This window comes from Homalodisca vitripennis, chromosome 2, assembly GCF_021130785.1.
Source record: "Homalodisca vitripennis isolate AUS2020 chromosome 2, UT_GWSS_2.1, whole genome shotgun sequence".
NCBI lineage: Eukaryota > Metazoa > Arthropoda > Insecta > Hemiptera > Cicadellidae > Homalodisca > Homalodisca vitripennis.
In genome coordinates this window covers 178,123,326-178,141,694 of record NC_060208.1, presented here as the reverse complement: position 1 = coordinate 178,141,694, position 18,369 = coordinate 178,123,326, and the positions used below count along the sequence as shown (strand labels likewise).

The 18,369-nt window shown below is 37.8% G+C and overlaps 1 protein-coding gene across 4 annotated transcripts in view; it reads right to left on the bottom strand.

Moving 5' to 3' along the window:
- The window catches only part of LOC124355095 (protein dead ringer-like), a 167,835-nt gene that overhangs the window by 63,397 nt on the left and 86,069 nt on the right, over window positions 1-18,369 (bottom strand). For all 4 annotated transcript variants that reach the window (XM_046806040.1, XM_046806042.1, XM_046806041.1 and 1 more), the window contains one exon: window positions 4,158-4,230. In XM_046806040.1, the coding sequence (XP_046661996.1) occupies window positions 4,158-4,230 (73 nt within the window). The remainder of the gene's footprint in view (window positions 1-4,157; window positions 4,231-18,369) is intronic.

The window sequence follows — 18,369 nt, the reverse complement described above, 5'->3', positions numbered from 1 at the left end:
CAAGGATGAAATATGCTGAACGACAATGTACATACGTTTGTGATTAGTAAAAATAATGTTTCGCTGTGTTCTTCCAACGATCGCTGACGTTAGAAATTACCACCAATCAACAGCCCACTCCTTTGTTAACTATTTTTTTAAACAAATGTACAGTACTAATACTAAATAACATTCCTTTTCGCAATTTAATATTAGAGTTTCAAGACAAACTGTGGACAAGAGCCGCTTTTGGCATCTCAAGAAGGCTTATTTCTATTTCAGCTACAATATCTTCAGAAAATATTTGTGAACGATACATTTTCCCAACAGTTAGTTATCAATATTTTACAACACTGATTTTTAAGCGGAACATTTTAAAAGGAATCTGAGAACACAATTGTGAAAAGCGTTGAGAGTTTAGGAGGAAAAGTACAATTTTGTAACCTACATTCGGTTGGTTTTTGCGACACAAATTGCGAGTGACATCTTACAGATTTATTTAGTAACTCATGTCAAGTTTTTGGGGAAGTGATGCTCGGTTCCAAATAAATACAAAATGGCATATAAAACACATGTCTAAATCGACTACTTTTACGCCTTTATATGTTGTCGTTCAACATTCACACTCCTATGAAATTAAACTTATGTAACCAGTCCAATTACAATTTGGTATTGTTATATTTAACATTTAACTTTTTTCTTACAAATTGCTTTCAATGGTCTACAAAGTGGCGGCCGTATAAAAGATTAATTTAAAACTCCACAAACAAGCAATACCTGAATAGCAAGAAATGACAAAATAAATATAAAAATGTTTGAAAACTAACTTAATATAACGCATTTAACTTACTAACTGTATATAATTGTATAAAACTCACCGGAACACTTTTGCGCGTTTATCAATTTCAACCCGTAAGCTATATATATTGTAATTTTAAGACAAAAGTCGAGTTTTAGTGAGAGAAATATCAATGCTCAATTATAACAAAAAACATAGCAGACAGAAAAATTACAATGTTATGTAATTTTTTTTGATCGGGCGCCAGGTAAGAGTGTCTGAAATATAAAACAAGACTTCTGTAACACCCTGTACAAAACAAGCGAGTATAAAACAATAGGTGATTGTTGACCAGTGACTCGATTATGTAGATAAATTTCTACTGAAATGGTTACACGAATAACAAGGTTGGGGATATAAAAGTGGGCCCGAAGATACGCCGTATTAAACGTGACACTGAGAGGTAAAATGTTGTAAAAGCCACTCAGTTTACGAGGTGGCGGGCAGGGGCGACCGCAGTGTGATAATGTGACAGACTGCGGTCGCGCGATGTGCGCTATCAACGATAGGCTTAACCGCAGCGGTCCTGGCTCCCCGCAGCGAGCCAGCGTCGCAGGCTGTTCCCTTATTCGCGCCCCTAAGAAACACAACTAGAACGTTTTTGAAGTCTCATCCTTTTCTGAAATACCACATTGACTCGTAGAATTATTCTAAAAACATAACTGTATTAAACTTTAGCATGTAAGAAGATAAAATTTAGCAATTTAAAAGTAAAAACTAAAACACGATCTTCTTAAAAACAGGAAGTAAACTCCCGCTTTAAAGGCGAGATGAAATAATACAGATTAAAATAATCCGAACAAACCCTTTTTTGTCCCGAACAAGCAATTTTGTTTTTCTATAAACAATAACTGATGATGATATAACCGGCGAAAGCGCTTTTGACATACAGTTAAATTGTGGAAGAATAAAACGTCTTTTATATTAAAACCTGGTGACTTCCATCAAGAATACAAAGGAGAAAATTGCTTGTCGGGACAAAAAAGAAGGTTTTGTACAGATTATTTTAATTTTTATTACTTCATCTCGCCTTTAATGGGTGTTTACTTCCAGTTGTTAAGATGAACGCGTTTTAGTTTTTATTTAAAATTTTTGTATTGTATATTTTTACATGCTTAAGTTTAATGCAATTATAATTTTAGAATAATTCTACAAGACAGTGTGGTATTTTTTTACACATATGTTTTTCTGCTAACAATAACTGATAACGGCTTAACCGGCGAAAGCGCTTTTGACATAAATTTAAATTGTAGAAGAATAAATAAATGTCTTTTATATTAAAACCAAAAAAGCAACATAAGTCGCTTCCATTTTTGTACTACATAACTACCTAATTTCTTAACTCAATTCACCCAAAACTCAGCTACAAAATTGTATCTAATTTGCATATAACTCTAGTGTTACGAATGTTGAATGGAAAAGGTAAAGATCAGTTATAGAATTTTTCTTTTCTTTTCTTTTTTTTAAAGGAGAAGCCGATTCTCTTAAAGTCTTATTCTGCCCGTCATGGGCCACTGGCCTGTGGGAGGATCTTATCAAACAGAATAAGGGGGAGAGGCGATAGACTACAAGGTCGATGGTACTGATAAAAAGTGCCATCGTCACAAACAGAATTTGAACCTGCGCTCTCTCTTAACTCAGAATCAAAGTCCAACGCCTTAGACTGCTTGGCCATCGGCACTCCCGGTGGCATGGTATAGTATGGTTATTTCTTTAATAATAAACGTAACAGCAATTTAACACTAGAATAACTCTATTAGAACTCTAAATAATAAATACTGTATACGTTGTCCACCTGTATGATAATACAGGGAATAAGAGAAACGTACCAGACTATGTACAAGTACACATACATGTATTGCTTATGTATTCAATGTAGTATTGCCATGGTCCCTTTGTATAGGCTACTACCGCTGAGTGTCTCAGTTTGGCTGAGCAGGCCTCGACTCACTGACAACCGTTCGCGGAAAAACTTTCTAGAGCTTGAATCACTTTATACTTGGTTTGCGGTCATAATTGTACACCAGTAATTGCTGTCACTTGGAGTGGCGAAATCATCGGTAATGTCAGTAATGAGTGCAAGGCCGTACCAACATTTTTGGGGCCCCATGCGAATTGCCTGCGAGCATTTCAACGAAATTAGAAAATATTTTTGTATACTATTTTAAATCTTATTACATATACAATCTAACATAAATTTTAAATTTATACACCGATACAATGAAATCCGACAGAACGCAATAAAAGCAAAAAGAAAACCTTTTCTTTTCCTTGACCTTTTAACCCCAAAATCTATAGAGTTCTTCTTTGGATCAAAAGGAACCATAAACCAAAGTTCTAGTATCTGAGATTTGTATCAAGAGTTATTGTATTGACGGACAGGCCTCGGCACAATTTAAAGGACAATAACACGACGTTTCGAGGATTGTATTCTAACCTCTCCGTCAGGTGGAGTCGGTATATATTCCAATATAGATAGACTCCAATCCTCAAAATGTTGTTAATGTTGTCGTTGTTACTTTTCGTAACATATAGCGATTGAAAATTTTCGAAATCCTGTTATCCTTTCAAACCTTCCATCGTCAATAACAAACTTAAAACAAAGAAAGGACAATAAGTCTTTAAGGTCTGTCAAACCACTTGGATGTCCAATGTATTTAATCGCTTGAACACATATATTTGTTTCATTTACTTTGATTCTAGTACGAGATGTTAGATCTTACAATCCCACAAATTTAATTAGTGTACCAAATAAATTTAATCTCACATTTTGAATGTCACGGGGATGGTAAAGGGGTGACTATGCTAGGTACGGAACTGAGAAATCTCGTGAATCCAAAAAAGCGGTTGCCTGACGCGGCGGGGCGCGAGCACTTCCAATGCGTGATATAGCTAATGGGTTATCTAATCGTTGGCAATCACTACCCGCAAAACAACTTAACTGTAGTTGCGCGCAAAAACTCTCGACCGACCGCTGAAATGTTGGTCATGGAAACGGTGACAATTCCATCCCGAGAAATCTCATTCGAAATTGTCCAATCGTAATTGCCTCGCAGCATGCGTCCTTTGACGTTCATTTTCCGTCTTCACACTTTTCTAAAGCGAACTCAGCATGGAGATTAAATGTGTTCACTGAGGTATAACAATCTCTTATTAAACAAGGTGACATTTCCACTATAATGTAAGCGTTGAATATTTTTGCAGGTTATCAAAAACTATCAATTAATTAAATCAACAATCCTCAAACTTTACAATAACGTAATTGGCATTCCATTTTCACATCGGAAGTAGAGTATGGTGAACAACAATTGGTATGTTAGAAGCCCATAAACTGACTTACCTCTCCTCTGCATGAAGCTGAAGAGATCATCCAGAAAGTCCTTCCTCTTGGGATCATCACTAATCTCGTACAGCTGTGGGCAGAAAATCGTCCTTTAGTCTTAGTTTGTATGCAGGATGAATTATTTACCCAATGTAAAAATAAACTAGTATATAATTGAACAACATTAAAGTGGAAGATATAGATAAAAAATGAGTTTGAAGCTGAAAGAAACTGGAAGTATTGCCAGTGCAATTATCACAATTGAATGCTGGATTTTCAAGGAGGCTATTATCTCTACAGTCAGGATCACAAGTAGACCATCTATATCCTCAAATTTTGATTAGTGGTATCCTGTCAGTCCACCTCAAAGGATAACCTTCCTGCTTTGATGTAAAACATCTTCTAGAATAATACCAGATGAGACGGCGGAATATCAACAGTAGAGGTGTACCTCAAGGGTGTAGTTTATCTCCAGCTCTATTCATTGCATATGCAGATTTTGAAGTCTGCATTCTGCAAGGTAAAGGAGGTGGAAGAGAAAGGATAAGCGCAATTAATAATGTCAACCGAGGTGATAATTACGCGGAGCAAAGGACACCGGTGGAGTCGGTTGGCATGATGGATGGAAGAGTGTGGAACAATAGACAATGAAGTAAGGCCTGATGCAGACAATTTTGAAATCGAAAGATTAAGACCTGCTTTTTAGATGTCCCAATGCATCAAAGTGACGCTGAAAGTGAAAGTGGAACCTTTAAATGTACTGTGATTTGGACATAATTTCTTTTGTTTTCGATATTTGTAGTATTAATACAATTATTTATACTAAAACTTTGTAAAGTAACGTATATTTTAATAAAGGCATATCGTACAGTCAATTCTATTAGTGAGCGAATTTTCATTTATCTTCGTGTTTTGACTGAATTGAAAAGCCATACTTAATGAGTGGCTAATCACTATGACATGGCGATTAGGAAATTCAAAGTTTTCGTATTGTTGAGAATATGTAAAACAGTTATAATTTTATAGCAATAATAAAGACCATTTACGGTTCTAACTGTAGAGTTGGCAGAAACCTTTATGTTGTTGTTGTTGTTGTCCTGTCCTGGAGATCGATAAAATCTGAGTCATTCACATACGTCAACGTTTTCGCATCGTAACTCTGCCCACAGCACCTGGCCCATAATCTCGTGGGTTCAAATATAGATATCATCGAGCACCCTTACACTCACGATTGTGCACAAACATTTCCTATCAATATTTCATGCCACGATATCCATTGTTCAGTTCACTAGGATGATATTCTGGTTTTCCACGAGTTCTCGCAATTGGTTATGTGATAACGTGCAAAATCTCGTCTTGAGAGTGTCTATAGACTCATGTGGGACCGTACTAATAATGTTAACGCTTTAAACATTCTGATTTTGATGAAAATTGTGTTAAGGGGATCGCGGGGTTTCGAGTTTCACCGGATTTTGTGTGTTCGATAAAACAAAAAATTTAAAGTGATCGCAGGGTTTAACCGGATTTGGCGCGGGTAGGCACATTTTAAAAACTGTCTTAGCGAGCGTCTAAAAGGTAAGACGAACATGTGGAAACATAGTTCTTGTAAATACATACTGTAGTTTTGAAGATTTTGTGGTTAGTCAATCAGTGATATTTGTCCTTTATGTGTATATATTTGCAGAAAGTGGCAATATATAAATTACGACAAAATCGACTCCAGCCAACGTTGTGTTTGTTGGCCGATTTGCTGATGAGTATCGATCACTGATTCGTCGACTCCCAGGGGTCAGAATGGGGCCTGTGTTTGTCCTGCAATACGGGAGTGTGTAGGCGGTACAGCGAGCAGCTAGACGCTAACCGCGTTAACCAGTTGACATGAATACATTAACCACGATAACGGGTAGGACACGTGTATTGGGGACAGCTATCGCAACACTTTCCATCATCGGTATGCGCATGCGCGCACACCTTACATTGCTGTTAACTGTTTCTAGGTATTCTGTAGGAAGAAGATATATTCTGGGGGGAAATTGAACGGTACAGTATCTGGCCACAATTTTGTCCGCTTCGCGCGACGATTTTACTGTTCGAAAATGCGGATGCCTCTTTTTACTATTTTTGATCTCTCCCAAGACAACGATCATCAACCAATGCGTCCTATTTATTTTACAATTTGATGGAAAAGACGTAAGAAGTCAAGATCAGTACTGAATTGCAGATTCCTAAAGATTCCTAGGCAAAGACCTCATGTTGATCGATATGTTGCTACGACTCTTCTACGATTCTATGTGGTTTAATTAATTTTCTCTTCGTTCACTAATTAAACCTCCGGCAGTTTATAACCTGGGTTAATACGTCTTACGTACAAAATGTGCAAGGATAACATATAAGCTGTGTTTAAATAATATTTTCATATTTCATTTTTTAACATTTGCATATAAAGGGAACAATTAGATAATATTGTATAGAAAAAAACTATCATCTCTATTTTCATTAGGCTCTAATTAAAAAAGTGTAACCTACTTTAATTTCTTACAATTAAAATTAATGTGGAAAAATAATGTCACACTTTGGTATTTATTACAACTCAGTATCAAAGAAGTAATATTATCAATAAAACACACAGATTTTAAATTCTTTAATTCTGTATTTGTTGAATAAATGTACAAAAAATAGTTTATTACCATACCAAAGATGTGTATGTATACAGGAGCCGCATGTAAATTAGATTATATATTCAACTACATCGCTATCTTGCTAATTGGTAACAATTTCGGAGAGAAATAATTGTCAAAAGGCAGGCAGTAACTGGCGGAGCAGTGAAGGCAGATCGGGTCTAGCGATGACGCGCCTGCGGACAGGCTAATACCCGAGCGCGGCGGTTAATTGATTAGTCGATGAGTCGATAATTAATCGATTCTAATCGAAAACAACATCGAGGCGTGACCGAGTGATCCTTGTTATTAATTATGGCGGCCTACACCGTTTAATGGGCATTGTCTCGGAGTGTAGGCCCGCTGCCGTTCATTTATAAGCGCCCACGCGCACATAGCTTACTGCTGCAGATCGAGAACAAGGCACGATCACGGTGCCTGTCACATTAGCGCTAGTCGTAGATCGCATCGGTCTCGCTAAATTACTCGAGGAGGGAGAAATCGTCGCCTGAGCGTGATTGGGGGAGACCGAGTGAGCAAGGGAGAAGCTGAGGAAGACGGAAGGAGACGGTAAGATGGAAACAAAGGAGAGATAGGTGTAAATAGGAAAGAATAGGAGGGTAAGTCTAAGATAAGAAGACACTAATGGATAAGAAGGAAAAGTGTATGGGACCGAGATATAAAGAAGGAGACTTATAGCTACTGATGGGTATAAAGGAATATCAAGATAAGGAAGAAACAGAGATTCGGGGAGCATATAGGTAATTGAGAAACGCTGAAAGAGAATAAGTCAGAAAAACTGAGGGATACGGAGAGAGAGAGACGAGAATAGGAAATAATAGAGGAGAGTAAGTCTAAGATAAGACAAGAGGATAAGAGGGAGACTATAAGAAGACAGTAATGGATAAGAATGAAAAGTGCATGGAACTGAGAGATAATGAAGAAGACTTATAGCTATTGATAGGTATGAAGGTATAATAAGATAAGAAAGAAACAGAAGAGATTCGGGGAACGTAGAGGAAATTGAGAAACGCTGAAAGAGAATAAGACAGAAAAAACAGGGATACGGAGAGAGAGCGAGAGAGACGAGAATAGAAAAGAAGGGTGAGCCACGGCAAAAAAGAGGATAAGAGGGAGACTAAGAAGACAGTAATGGATAAGAAGGAACAGTCCATGGGACTGAGAGGTAATGGTGAAGACTTATAGCTATTGATAGGTATGAAGGTATAATAAGATACTTATAGGCACTGATGGGTACGAAGGAAGGTTGAAAGAATAATAAAATGAGAAGAGAACACAAGGGAGCTCGATCCCCTTGAATGAGAAATATGAAACTAAAATAAAAAGATCCTATCGTTTATCCAACAAATGTCCAACAATCTCCGCAAACATAGATAATCCAAAAAACATATAGGTTAGTAACTGGGATCCAATCAACAGAATTTGCAATTACTGTGCTAGGATCAGCCAATGGTAGTACTAGATCTTGCCGTCGAATCGGATTGTGAACAGTTGTTCCATTGAGGCTTCTTTATTTTGTCTTTGCTTTAATCGTAAGGCTGTTTAGTGCTCATGACAGAAAAGTTATCAAACCAAATCTTTGGTTCAGATCATTCTCTATAAAGAGTGATGAGTTATTGCATACCAAATTCCATCCAAATAAAATTAGTCTACCTCTGAAAGAAAACGGAAAAGTATAACAGTGTTTGAATTTATTTAGATTACCTTGTACCAATAATTAGTATTATCAGAAATATACTTGGAGGAGGAATTTTAAAATAAAGATTTATATTTACATCCTAAAAATATTGACGAATAACATTTCACTGTACATTTTAATCAAAGTCTATAATTTTGTGAAAAGTCAGTAGTTTCATCATGTGTTTGGGCGGATTTGTTTTCGCCATCTATTCCGCGAATATTAACTGGTATGCCCACACCAAAGCACCAACGAGGTATCTTGACCCTGATATCCGATGTTGACACGGGTGACTGATGATCGCTTAATTAGGAAAATCCCCTATCAGAGGCCAATAAAAGGTTTTCAATGTCACGCCCGTCCTTCATGTCTGTTTACGTGATTTTGGCCGTAGAAACAGTTTGTTTATCAGGAACACGCCCCGTCTATCGACACCTGTTTACGTTTGATCGACCTTGTCGTTTGCTATAGATAGGGTTTATTGTCACAGTCCATTAGATTCTTCCATAGTGGATTCTTTGTATATTTTCAAAATATGGCTGGTTGAACCACCATGTTGACAAGGGCGTTAATACTACGTTGACCTTACCAGAATTTTAACATTGAACAGGTTCAAGGATGTTGATTAATGAAATGATCAATTGTGCAAATGATAAAATCTATGCGAACTAATTTATAATCTTACGATCCTTATTGTATTTATGACACGACGATTCTTTATCGATTATGTTCGAGATTTCTACCGTATATCCTTTCTCAACTTATGTTCTTTCGTTCAGTACTTTGTACGCCGGAAAAGAGACGAGGTACCGTTGTGCCCAGTCATTAAGGATGATTTATCTCCTTAGAAGTCTCTTGGTGCCTTGCTGCTGCATCAACGAGTACGTAACTCAGCGCACAGAGTTCTTGGTATCAACATCTCAAGGGTTTCCATGGGAACTATATGAAATTTGATAGGAGAATTGTCAGAGCTGCAGAAGCTGAGTGGTATGTAATCCACGCATCCATTTCATATATGGGAGTTTCATAAATGGAATGGTGTTAAAATTTGTAAGATCACCACGCTTCTCTTAATTTGTTTTTCTCCTACTTATCCACATATTCTGTTTCTTTCCATTTAATATGGCTGGCATTTATTATTATGAGTGTTTATGCCCCAATGCAATTTAGTTCGGAAGAAGAGGGAGACCCCATGACATCTAAGAAATAACGCAATTAACAGTAAAATACTGTTTACACTCTTAATTTTTAAATTACCAATAACAATAACCAAACCTATCACAATTATTAACATTTTACGACAACATTCAGTTTTTACTTTTTTACATTTAAACACGATATAAAAAGATTGCAGTAGTTTCATGGACTTTTTCAGACGTTAAATTCGCCGTGTAAATCGGAGATTAGGATTGATTGCAAACGTAACAACTGCAATGCAGCGGCGATTTTTGTAACTAGAACATAAATTATTGAAATTGCTCTGTTATTACAGTTTTTATAGACCGACCTTCTGTTTTTGTGTCGTTATGCTCATTATACAGTGATCGTGGAACGAAATAACCTTGACCGATTAATTTAAAGGGTAACACATTGACAAATAGCTCTGGTAGCTTTGTAAAGCAGTGAACCAAATAACTTGGTAGGGATGGTAAGTTTGACAATATCAACTCTGGAATGATAAGACTCTTTCATTTCTCAGTTACTTATCGAACGCAGAACTCAACTCATATGGGACAAACGTAACACTCTCACAATGAACAAATAACTTATGCTGCTCCGTGTGACTGCAGGCCGTATCCTAATCCAGGCGGCTCGGTGGCAGCGGTTATCGCATATCGGAGGCGGTTTATTGAGCGATATCACCGGTAATGAGTCTCTCGCCCGCATCGTCTACAGGAAGTCCGCGACAGCAGATAGTGAAGGCAGTGAAGTTATGCACCATAACATAACGTACCGTATCGGCGAGTGGTCGCTTACCGGTCGTTCTCGCGGTCGCTCCGATAGATAGTCGGTCGCTGCGGTCGTCGGTGGCGGCTCGGCGATACGATGATTTCTTCCAGTTTTATATCACTTATTGTTCTGACTTTATGCCATTAGGTAGTCGCGGTTTTAGGAGGGGATGGAGTGGGGAAGGGGTCGCTGCTGTTTCATAACCTACACTGAGGTTGACGATGTCGGTGTTACCGAGATTTCTAACGACCGCTGCGAAGCGACAACGGCAATCATAAGGAAGCTGCTATAACAATGAAGGTTTCAAAGGCACGTCAGATATTGACGAAATATATTGATCACAAGATACACGATCACAAGATTACTTAAAAGGTAATGCTTTTGGTAAGGGAAAATATACATGATTTTGCTCCTTTTGCGAGTCCCGGTCAACACGTATTCATTTCCTGAGCGTTAGACACCACTTCTTCGGGTTGGTTGGGAAAGTTGGAGGACGTTTATTTGGCTTCACATAAGTACAATTTGAGTTCCCTTATTAGACATTTCTAGTAAAATAAGCAATAACTTTGCAAGGACGTGGGTCAAGGAAAGAAAACCACTGGTTTAAAAATCCCTGGACGTGCTGACGGAGATACACTTATGAACTCGATAAAAAAGCTGATACTTCAGAAGGGTTTGGTAAACACGATATCAATCACAGAGCTATAAATACTAGTACAACTGGGACTGGAAGGGGATGAAAGGTATTTGGTAGGGCGAGGGTCTGGAGATATGAAACACATTAGGGGCGGCAGACATGTGCTGCTAGCCTACCAGACATCCCCATTAGCTATCGGGTCGTGTCGATCGTCTGCAAGTATCTGGAACTGAGTCCTTGGTGACGCCTCTGCCCAACCTTACACCGTGTATCAAATCTGCGTTGCTGAACAACCTGATGCACAGCCTTGTCAGAACAGAGGCTAGCCAAAGAAATCACAACAAAATTAACTGCACATGCCACAATCTGAGGTAGGAAAACATGACTACCATTTCAGAGTTGGCAATTTAATCAGATTGTAATTCTTTTTATTTATAACTTAGGAATAATTTTTAATTTGAATTGCAATCCGTATTACAGTATCCAAGAGCACTATTAATCACGATTCTCACGATTTCGTTTGTACATTCATTTTGAAATTTTGACATGTATTTAACATACAGACTGAACAATCAATCTAAAAAAATACGAAATGTCTTTGGCATTTGAACTACTGGATTTTTCTAAACAGATACAATTCTTTACCCTAAAGACTGCACGATTTAAATACAATGCAGCATTATACGTTATCATATTGTGTTTACACTATAATGCATGGTGTAAAATCGTACATTCTAAAAAATCGACAGCGGCACTATTTATCTTATGTATTCAAGGTATTTTTATAATTTCTGCACGTTTTCGCGTATTGACTTAACGATTAAAAAAAAGTACATCTTTACCATTCGATTGCTCGATTAACCTAAACAGATTCGTCAAGTCTTTACCATTTTGACTTCACAATTTATTTGAAACATTCGACATTTCTATTGTATGGCTTTCGTAAACCAATCGATTTGTCTTTTTACCATAAAGACTGGTTTTGCATATGCAGTGCATAATCTCATTACGTTAACTCTGAAACTCGTACAGTTTAAATCACGCAATGACGATTATTGCTGATTCGTAGTAACCCATCCTTTTTGAAACTTCTAGCTACGCCACTGAGTACCGGATGCCATACAAAATTAAAAGTGCTCTTGGATACTGTAATACGGATTACAATTCAAATTAAAAATTATTCCTAAGTTAAAAAAATTACAAGCTGATTAAATTGCCAACTTTGAAATGGTAAAATAGTTTTCATATCTCATATTGTGAGCAGCTTATTTTGTTGTGTTTTCTTCGGCTAGCCTCTGTTTTGACAAAGTTGTGCACTCCACTTACAAATAGAGTGCATGTAAGAACGTCTAATAGCCGTGCTATCACTCCTTGACACAACAGTCAGTGTTTTGCTAACTTCGCTTTCTGATTAACTCGGCAATTAATCAATTAGGGGGACTTGTGCAATCGCAGTGGGGCGATATAAAGGTGTCACCTTGGTCACGCTATCGGCACGGCACGGCACGGCACCGCACGTCACGGCAAGGCACGCTCGTAATGTAAGCACAGGGACGTGCGCACCGGCCGGCCACGACATTCTGCACGCTCAATACGCGCTCATTGTCATGATAAGGGTTTTGTTATCACGGCGCGCAACATTGTCGCCGCGTTATACCGCTTTGTTCATCACGTCCAATGAACGTTCCTGGAACACTGCAACACTTGTATAATACCTGCAATACACTCGGGTGTGACTCCAGGCATAAATACTACATTGTAGTCGACTACAGTCAGCGCCTCGCCGTGCCGCTCCACGCTGCGCTGTAGTTCTCTCATTCATCTGTAGCTCGCCAATCACGTCTCAGGTATACATCGTTTTCGTTTAACAGGATTCACGTGCATTGCGATTTGCAACAAGGTTTTGAAACTCGGGAAGTAAAACTCAAAAGTAATTTTGCTCATTTTTGTGGTGGCCATAAAACACACTGAAAGTTACCGGCTTGTGTGAAATTAGGGTACGTATGGGTACTAGCTTTGATTCTATTAGTTACACAAGAGACAACCCGTCTAGTGCTATAAATTGAGGCACGGAACACTGAAAGTTAAAGACTTTGGTATAATATCTGAAGGGTAATAATCAAAGCTATGTAATAATCGAGCCTAAGCACCTTAGCGCTAACTAAAATAAGATTCCGGACGTCAGCACACCACTCCTGTCTAACTAATACAATCACAGGCACTAGGTTCATACTGAACTGATGGTAGTTCAAAGTAATGACTGTCTTTGCTTGATAATTGTATTCGCACTGCCCACTTATGACTCATCCATTCAATTTGATAACATCTCAGCACAGATCTATAGAATCTTGCATCACTGATAGTACCATACATTCAGAATTATTAGCCAGCCAGACTACACTACACTACTCTAAAGCATTAGTTTTAACATTACTCAAGAAGATCAATAAATTAAAGAGACGTTGAAAACTCCATCGACAGGAGAATGTCTATTTATCAAGTTCCGAGTAAGTTTATTCACTTCGAAATGTATTTTCAAGGAAAATTCTAAAACAATTACTGGGTTGACTAATTAAGGAAAATTAGGTGTAGTAACAAAGAACTAAAGATAATAATACATTAATGACGAATGGAAATTATAAAAAATATAATCTTGGAAGAACCCATTGCATAATAATGCTAACAACTATTTTATATTTGGGAGATCCCAAGATCACGACCGTACCCCAGTGATAGCTTCGATCGCTCAAAAAGGACCACGACAATCGGCCGCCCCCGGCGGACAGTCCCGTGTTCGAATCCGCGATAAATCAACAAGAGGCAATAACGGAAGAGAAACCGAGTGCTATACAGAACAAATCGATAACAAACACCTATTACGCTAACAGATGGCCCAGGTATAGTTAAAGAAGTTGATAGATAATCCCATCGGCAGAAAATGGAAGAAATAATAGAGACGCGAGCCCGGCGATTGATGGTATTGCTCGGCCAGGAAGAGACGGAGCGAGCATTGAGGCAAATAAATGGGTCGGTTTCTCGAGTCTCGCGGGCTTATTCCGCCAGAGAGCCGCTCAAAGCGGTCATCATCACCGGCTTACGCCAGCCCGCGCTTTGTGCCGGATTTGGGGACAATCTCGGGGCTCAGGAGGATTAAATCTGCGATCAATTATAGGTGCGGGGTGGATCGAAACTGAAGTCCCCTTATCTACAAATTTCATCCGTAATTGAGACGATCGATCTACAAAATTGTTTAATATTCAGTTTCTGCCGTTGTAAAGACAAGTTCATGTACAGTAATTACGGCCAATTAAAGATTATAGATTGTAGCTTACTTTTAACTGGTTTAATTTCGGCAAATATCAACCAAAAATATAAAATCTTTGATTTGAAGGCAGCATAAATTTAGTTTTATAATAGCCCGTAACTTTCTTTGTCCTGCGTTATATGTTATTTAGCTGTTTTAAATAAACATTTAAAATTATAATATTCATTGTGTTATTATTTTAAGCATACCCACTTATCAAATATTACAAAGAACTTTTTCTGAAACGATCTTGACTGGGATTTGTTCTGAAAATGATGCTATGAGCGATGTGATACAAATTTAATAAAAATTGTAATGAAGGTCTGACCTGTCCAAAATTATGGAATATTTTTGCATTTTAATGTGAGTACAAATAGTTAACAATACGCCTTTTTAAATTCAGTCTCTGGTTTTACGATTTAAGTTTTTATTTTTTTTTAATATTACTTCATGAACTATTGATGAGTTATTGAAAGTTCGTACTTAGGGCTAAATTAGTTCCACTCTTATTGAAAAATTATAAAACATCACTATGGGAAGTAATGGCGTTATTGGATCTTCCAAGTAAGTTACGTTCTTAAGGTACATATTTAAGGTATTCTATTCCTTAAAAAAACCGTAAATGTCCATAATTCTGTTTTCTTTCATGAGATTTTGGTGTTTGGTTTACATCGTCTGTGAAAGCTGCGATGAAAGCCATAAACGTTCCCAAATTTTATTTTAGGAATTTTACTTGAATTTCTTCGAGAAAGTAAGATTTGATATTGGTAATTGCAAAACCAAAAGATTGTACTTGTTTATTTAACTTATGTACCCATAAGTATGTGCTAACGTCTCTATTAATTCGATGCATGTTGTTATATTTCTTGTATTAATTTACTTTTTTTAATTTTTCTGTCCGTGGTTGTTGAACCATTTCTATGCTGGCGATTGGTTACTGTCAAGTGGTCTTGATATTCCTAGTATAAGTTTCTTCATCCTTCTCGAACTAATCTACACGTGTGTCACGTTGTTGTTGTATAACATTGTAAACTGGTTGCTTTCCGTTGAAATAAATAAAAGGTTTTTTTAACGAACAATCTATAGTTATGAATGGTCACCACCCTGTTTCGGCAAGTCAAACAGGGAGTTGCAACATTTTCCTCCACACAACTAAACCAACTAGAATCTGTCTCTTAAATCTGAGCCTGAGATCCGACGAGTTATGTTTCACCCACTAATGAGACCACCCTCCCAGGTGTGAAGAAAGGGTTGTTGCGTGGGAATCCCAGGAACAATTACTGTCAAGAACGTTGTAGTGGGAGGATTAGCAGAAGAAGGACAAACAAAACATTTGTCTCCGAGACCTAGAACCTGGAGGCCTCACGGAGACTAGCGGCAAATTAGCCGCTGGGGTGGGGTGGGGTAGAGGGATGTGTCGTTATTCTGCATGGACACTTCACCACAATGTGGCGAGCCACGGATGGGGAAGATACCGCCAAATTGGGGCTCAATTACCGTGCGACATCTGCCCGGAGCCGGTAATGAGCTGCTACCTTATTGTTGACATCGGATCACTGACCGATGAGGACGGGGGGAGTCGAAGGCTTTCAAAAACTGAGAGTCCCTCGTGGCAGAAAAAAGTATTTACGTATCGCAGCTGTATCACCATGAGAAGATAGAGAGGGTGCTGTATCGATACACGAACATTGGTCGACTTAACATTGTCCTCTAAAAAGTATTTACGTATCGCAGCTGTATCGTGTTCACCTCACCATGAGAAGATACAGAGGGTGCTGTATCGATACACGAACATTGGTCGACTTAACATTGTCCTCTAAAAAGTATTTACGTATCGCAGCTGTATCGTGTTCACCTCACCATGAGAAGATACAGAGGGTGCTGTATCGATACACGAACATTGGTCGACTTAACATTGTCCTCTAAAAAGTATTTACGTATCGCAGCTGTATCGTGTTCACCTCACCATGAGAAGATACAGAGGGTGCTGTATCGATATACGAATCGACTTAACATTGTCCTCTAAAAAGTATTTACGTATCGAGCTGTATCGTGTTCACCTCACCATGAGAAGATAGAGAGGGTGCTGTATCGATATACGAACATTGGTCGACTTAACATTGTCCTCTAAAAAGTATTTACGTATCGCAGCTGTATCGTGTTCACCTCACCATGAGAAGATAGAGAGGGTGCTGTATCGATACACGAACATTGGTCGACTTAACATTGTCCTCTAAAAAGTATTTACGTATTGCAGCTGTATCGTGTTCACCTCACCATGAGAAGATACAGAGGGTGCTGTATCGATATACGAACATTGGTCGACTTAACATTGTCCTCTAAAAAGTATTTACGTATCGCAGCTGTATCGTGTTCACCTCACCATGAGAAGATACAGAGGGTGCTGTATCGATATACGAACATTGGTCGACTTAACATTGTCCTCTAAAAAGTATTTACGTATCGCAGCTGTATCGTGTTCACCTCACCATGAGAAGATACAGAGGGTGCTGTATCGATATACGAACATTATTTATCGACTTAACCTTGGCCTCTAAAAAGGTGTTCCAGATGATTCACTGTGATTTTGAATTTTATAGCCTTGCTTAAATTGGGAGTCATGACTATAAAAAAGTTCAGAAAGTATACATTTTATAGCCATACAGAACCTTATTTCCATAATTTGGCAAAGGCACATTTATGGCAATCATAAGACTATGAGCAAGTTCTGAAATGACACACTTTATAGCCACAAACAATCTTATTTCCATAATTTGGCAAAGGCACAGAGACATAACATAGCTTATACGGATGATTTATATGTTGATACCAGTCTTCTTTCTAGTGCTTTTAGGTGTATTACAGCCACATTCTTTAAGCGACACTGTAACAAAAAATGAAACAAGACTGCATGTGCCAAGTTTACTATATTATATATGTACAGTAAAGTGATGCATCTAGAGAGTCACAAAGACAATTTTCAATCGAACATTTTTTGTGATTGGGTCCTCGAAAAACATAACAGGAAAGTAACACTTCGACCTGTAAAAATGCATAATGGCGTTGTCTTCCAGGTTAGAGATTATTTTAATTTTCTAGTGTTAATACTTCTAATAATGTCCACGAGTTACAGATATTTTAATCCTAATAACTAACAGATAAGTTAATCCATTCTGTTACTTCACAGAACATACCTGAATTACTACTTTGACAAGACATTAACCTGCAGTTTGCGGGAACGTTTGTAGCGTTGATTGTGAATTACAACTATGTAACAGTACATTCTCCTAGGTTTCTTTCTAGTCGTATGATCCTAAAAGATACGCCTTGTTAATGCTCCGCTAAGTAAAATAATCCAACAGCTTGGTCTACAGTTACTATCATATACAATCAACTTTTGGGGTTTAGGAAATAGTCTAACAGTGGTCGAAAACAAAGATTATACTGTATCTGTAAATAAAGAAAAACTTTCCAATAAAGAGAGAGAAAACGAAAGAAAGCAGATTTTTTGGAGCAGAGAGTAAACGTTTCATATTTTCCATACAAAACTCTAATTTATCACTGATAACAAAGGCTGATTATTCCGTTGCGGAATAATCTCTTTGGTTACTATAAATAAGTGGGTTACATCCAGTAGACACGGGTGAAAAGACGTAACACTGACCTGTGTTAGTTAAGGCCCTAAAGTAAAGGTTAGTTAACCTTTTCTCTTAGGTGAAATAACTCAATTCCATTGTATTCAACCATTTATAAGGAACCTTTCTTTCCCTTAGATCAATGAGCACAAGAGTAAAAACTGGTCAAGATATGCACGACAGTTCATAAACAGGAAAGAGTACCCTTTTGAAATAATAATTAATACAGTACAGTCGCGAAAGAGACTTTTCCAAAAGTAACGATGTTCAATATTATCCACGGATACTGTTCCAAAAATAACATTGTTACCTATTACCCACGGATACTGTCCCAAAATTAACGATGTT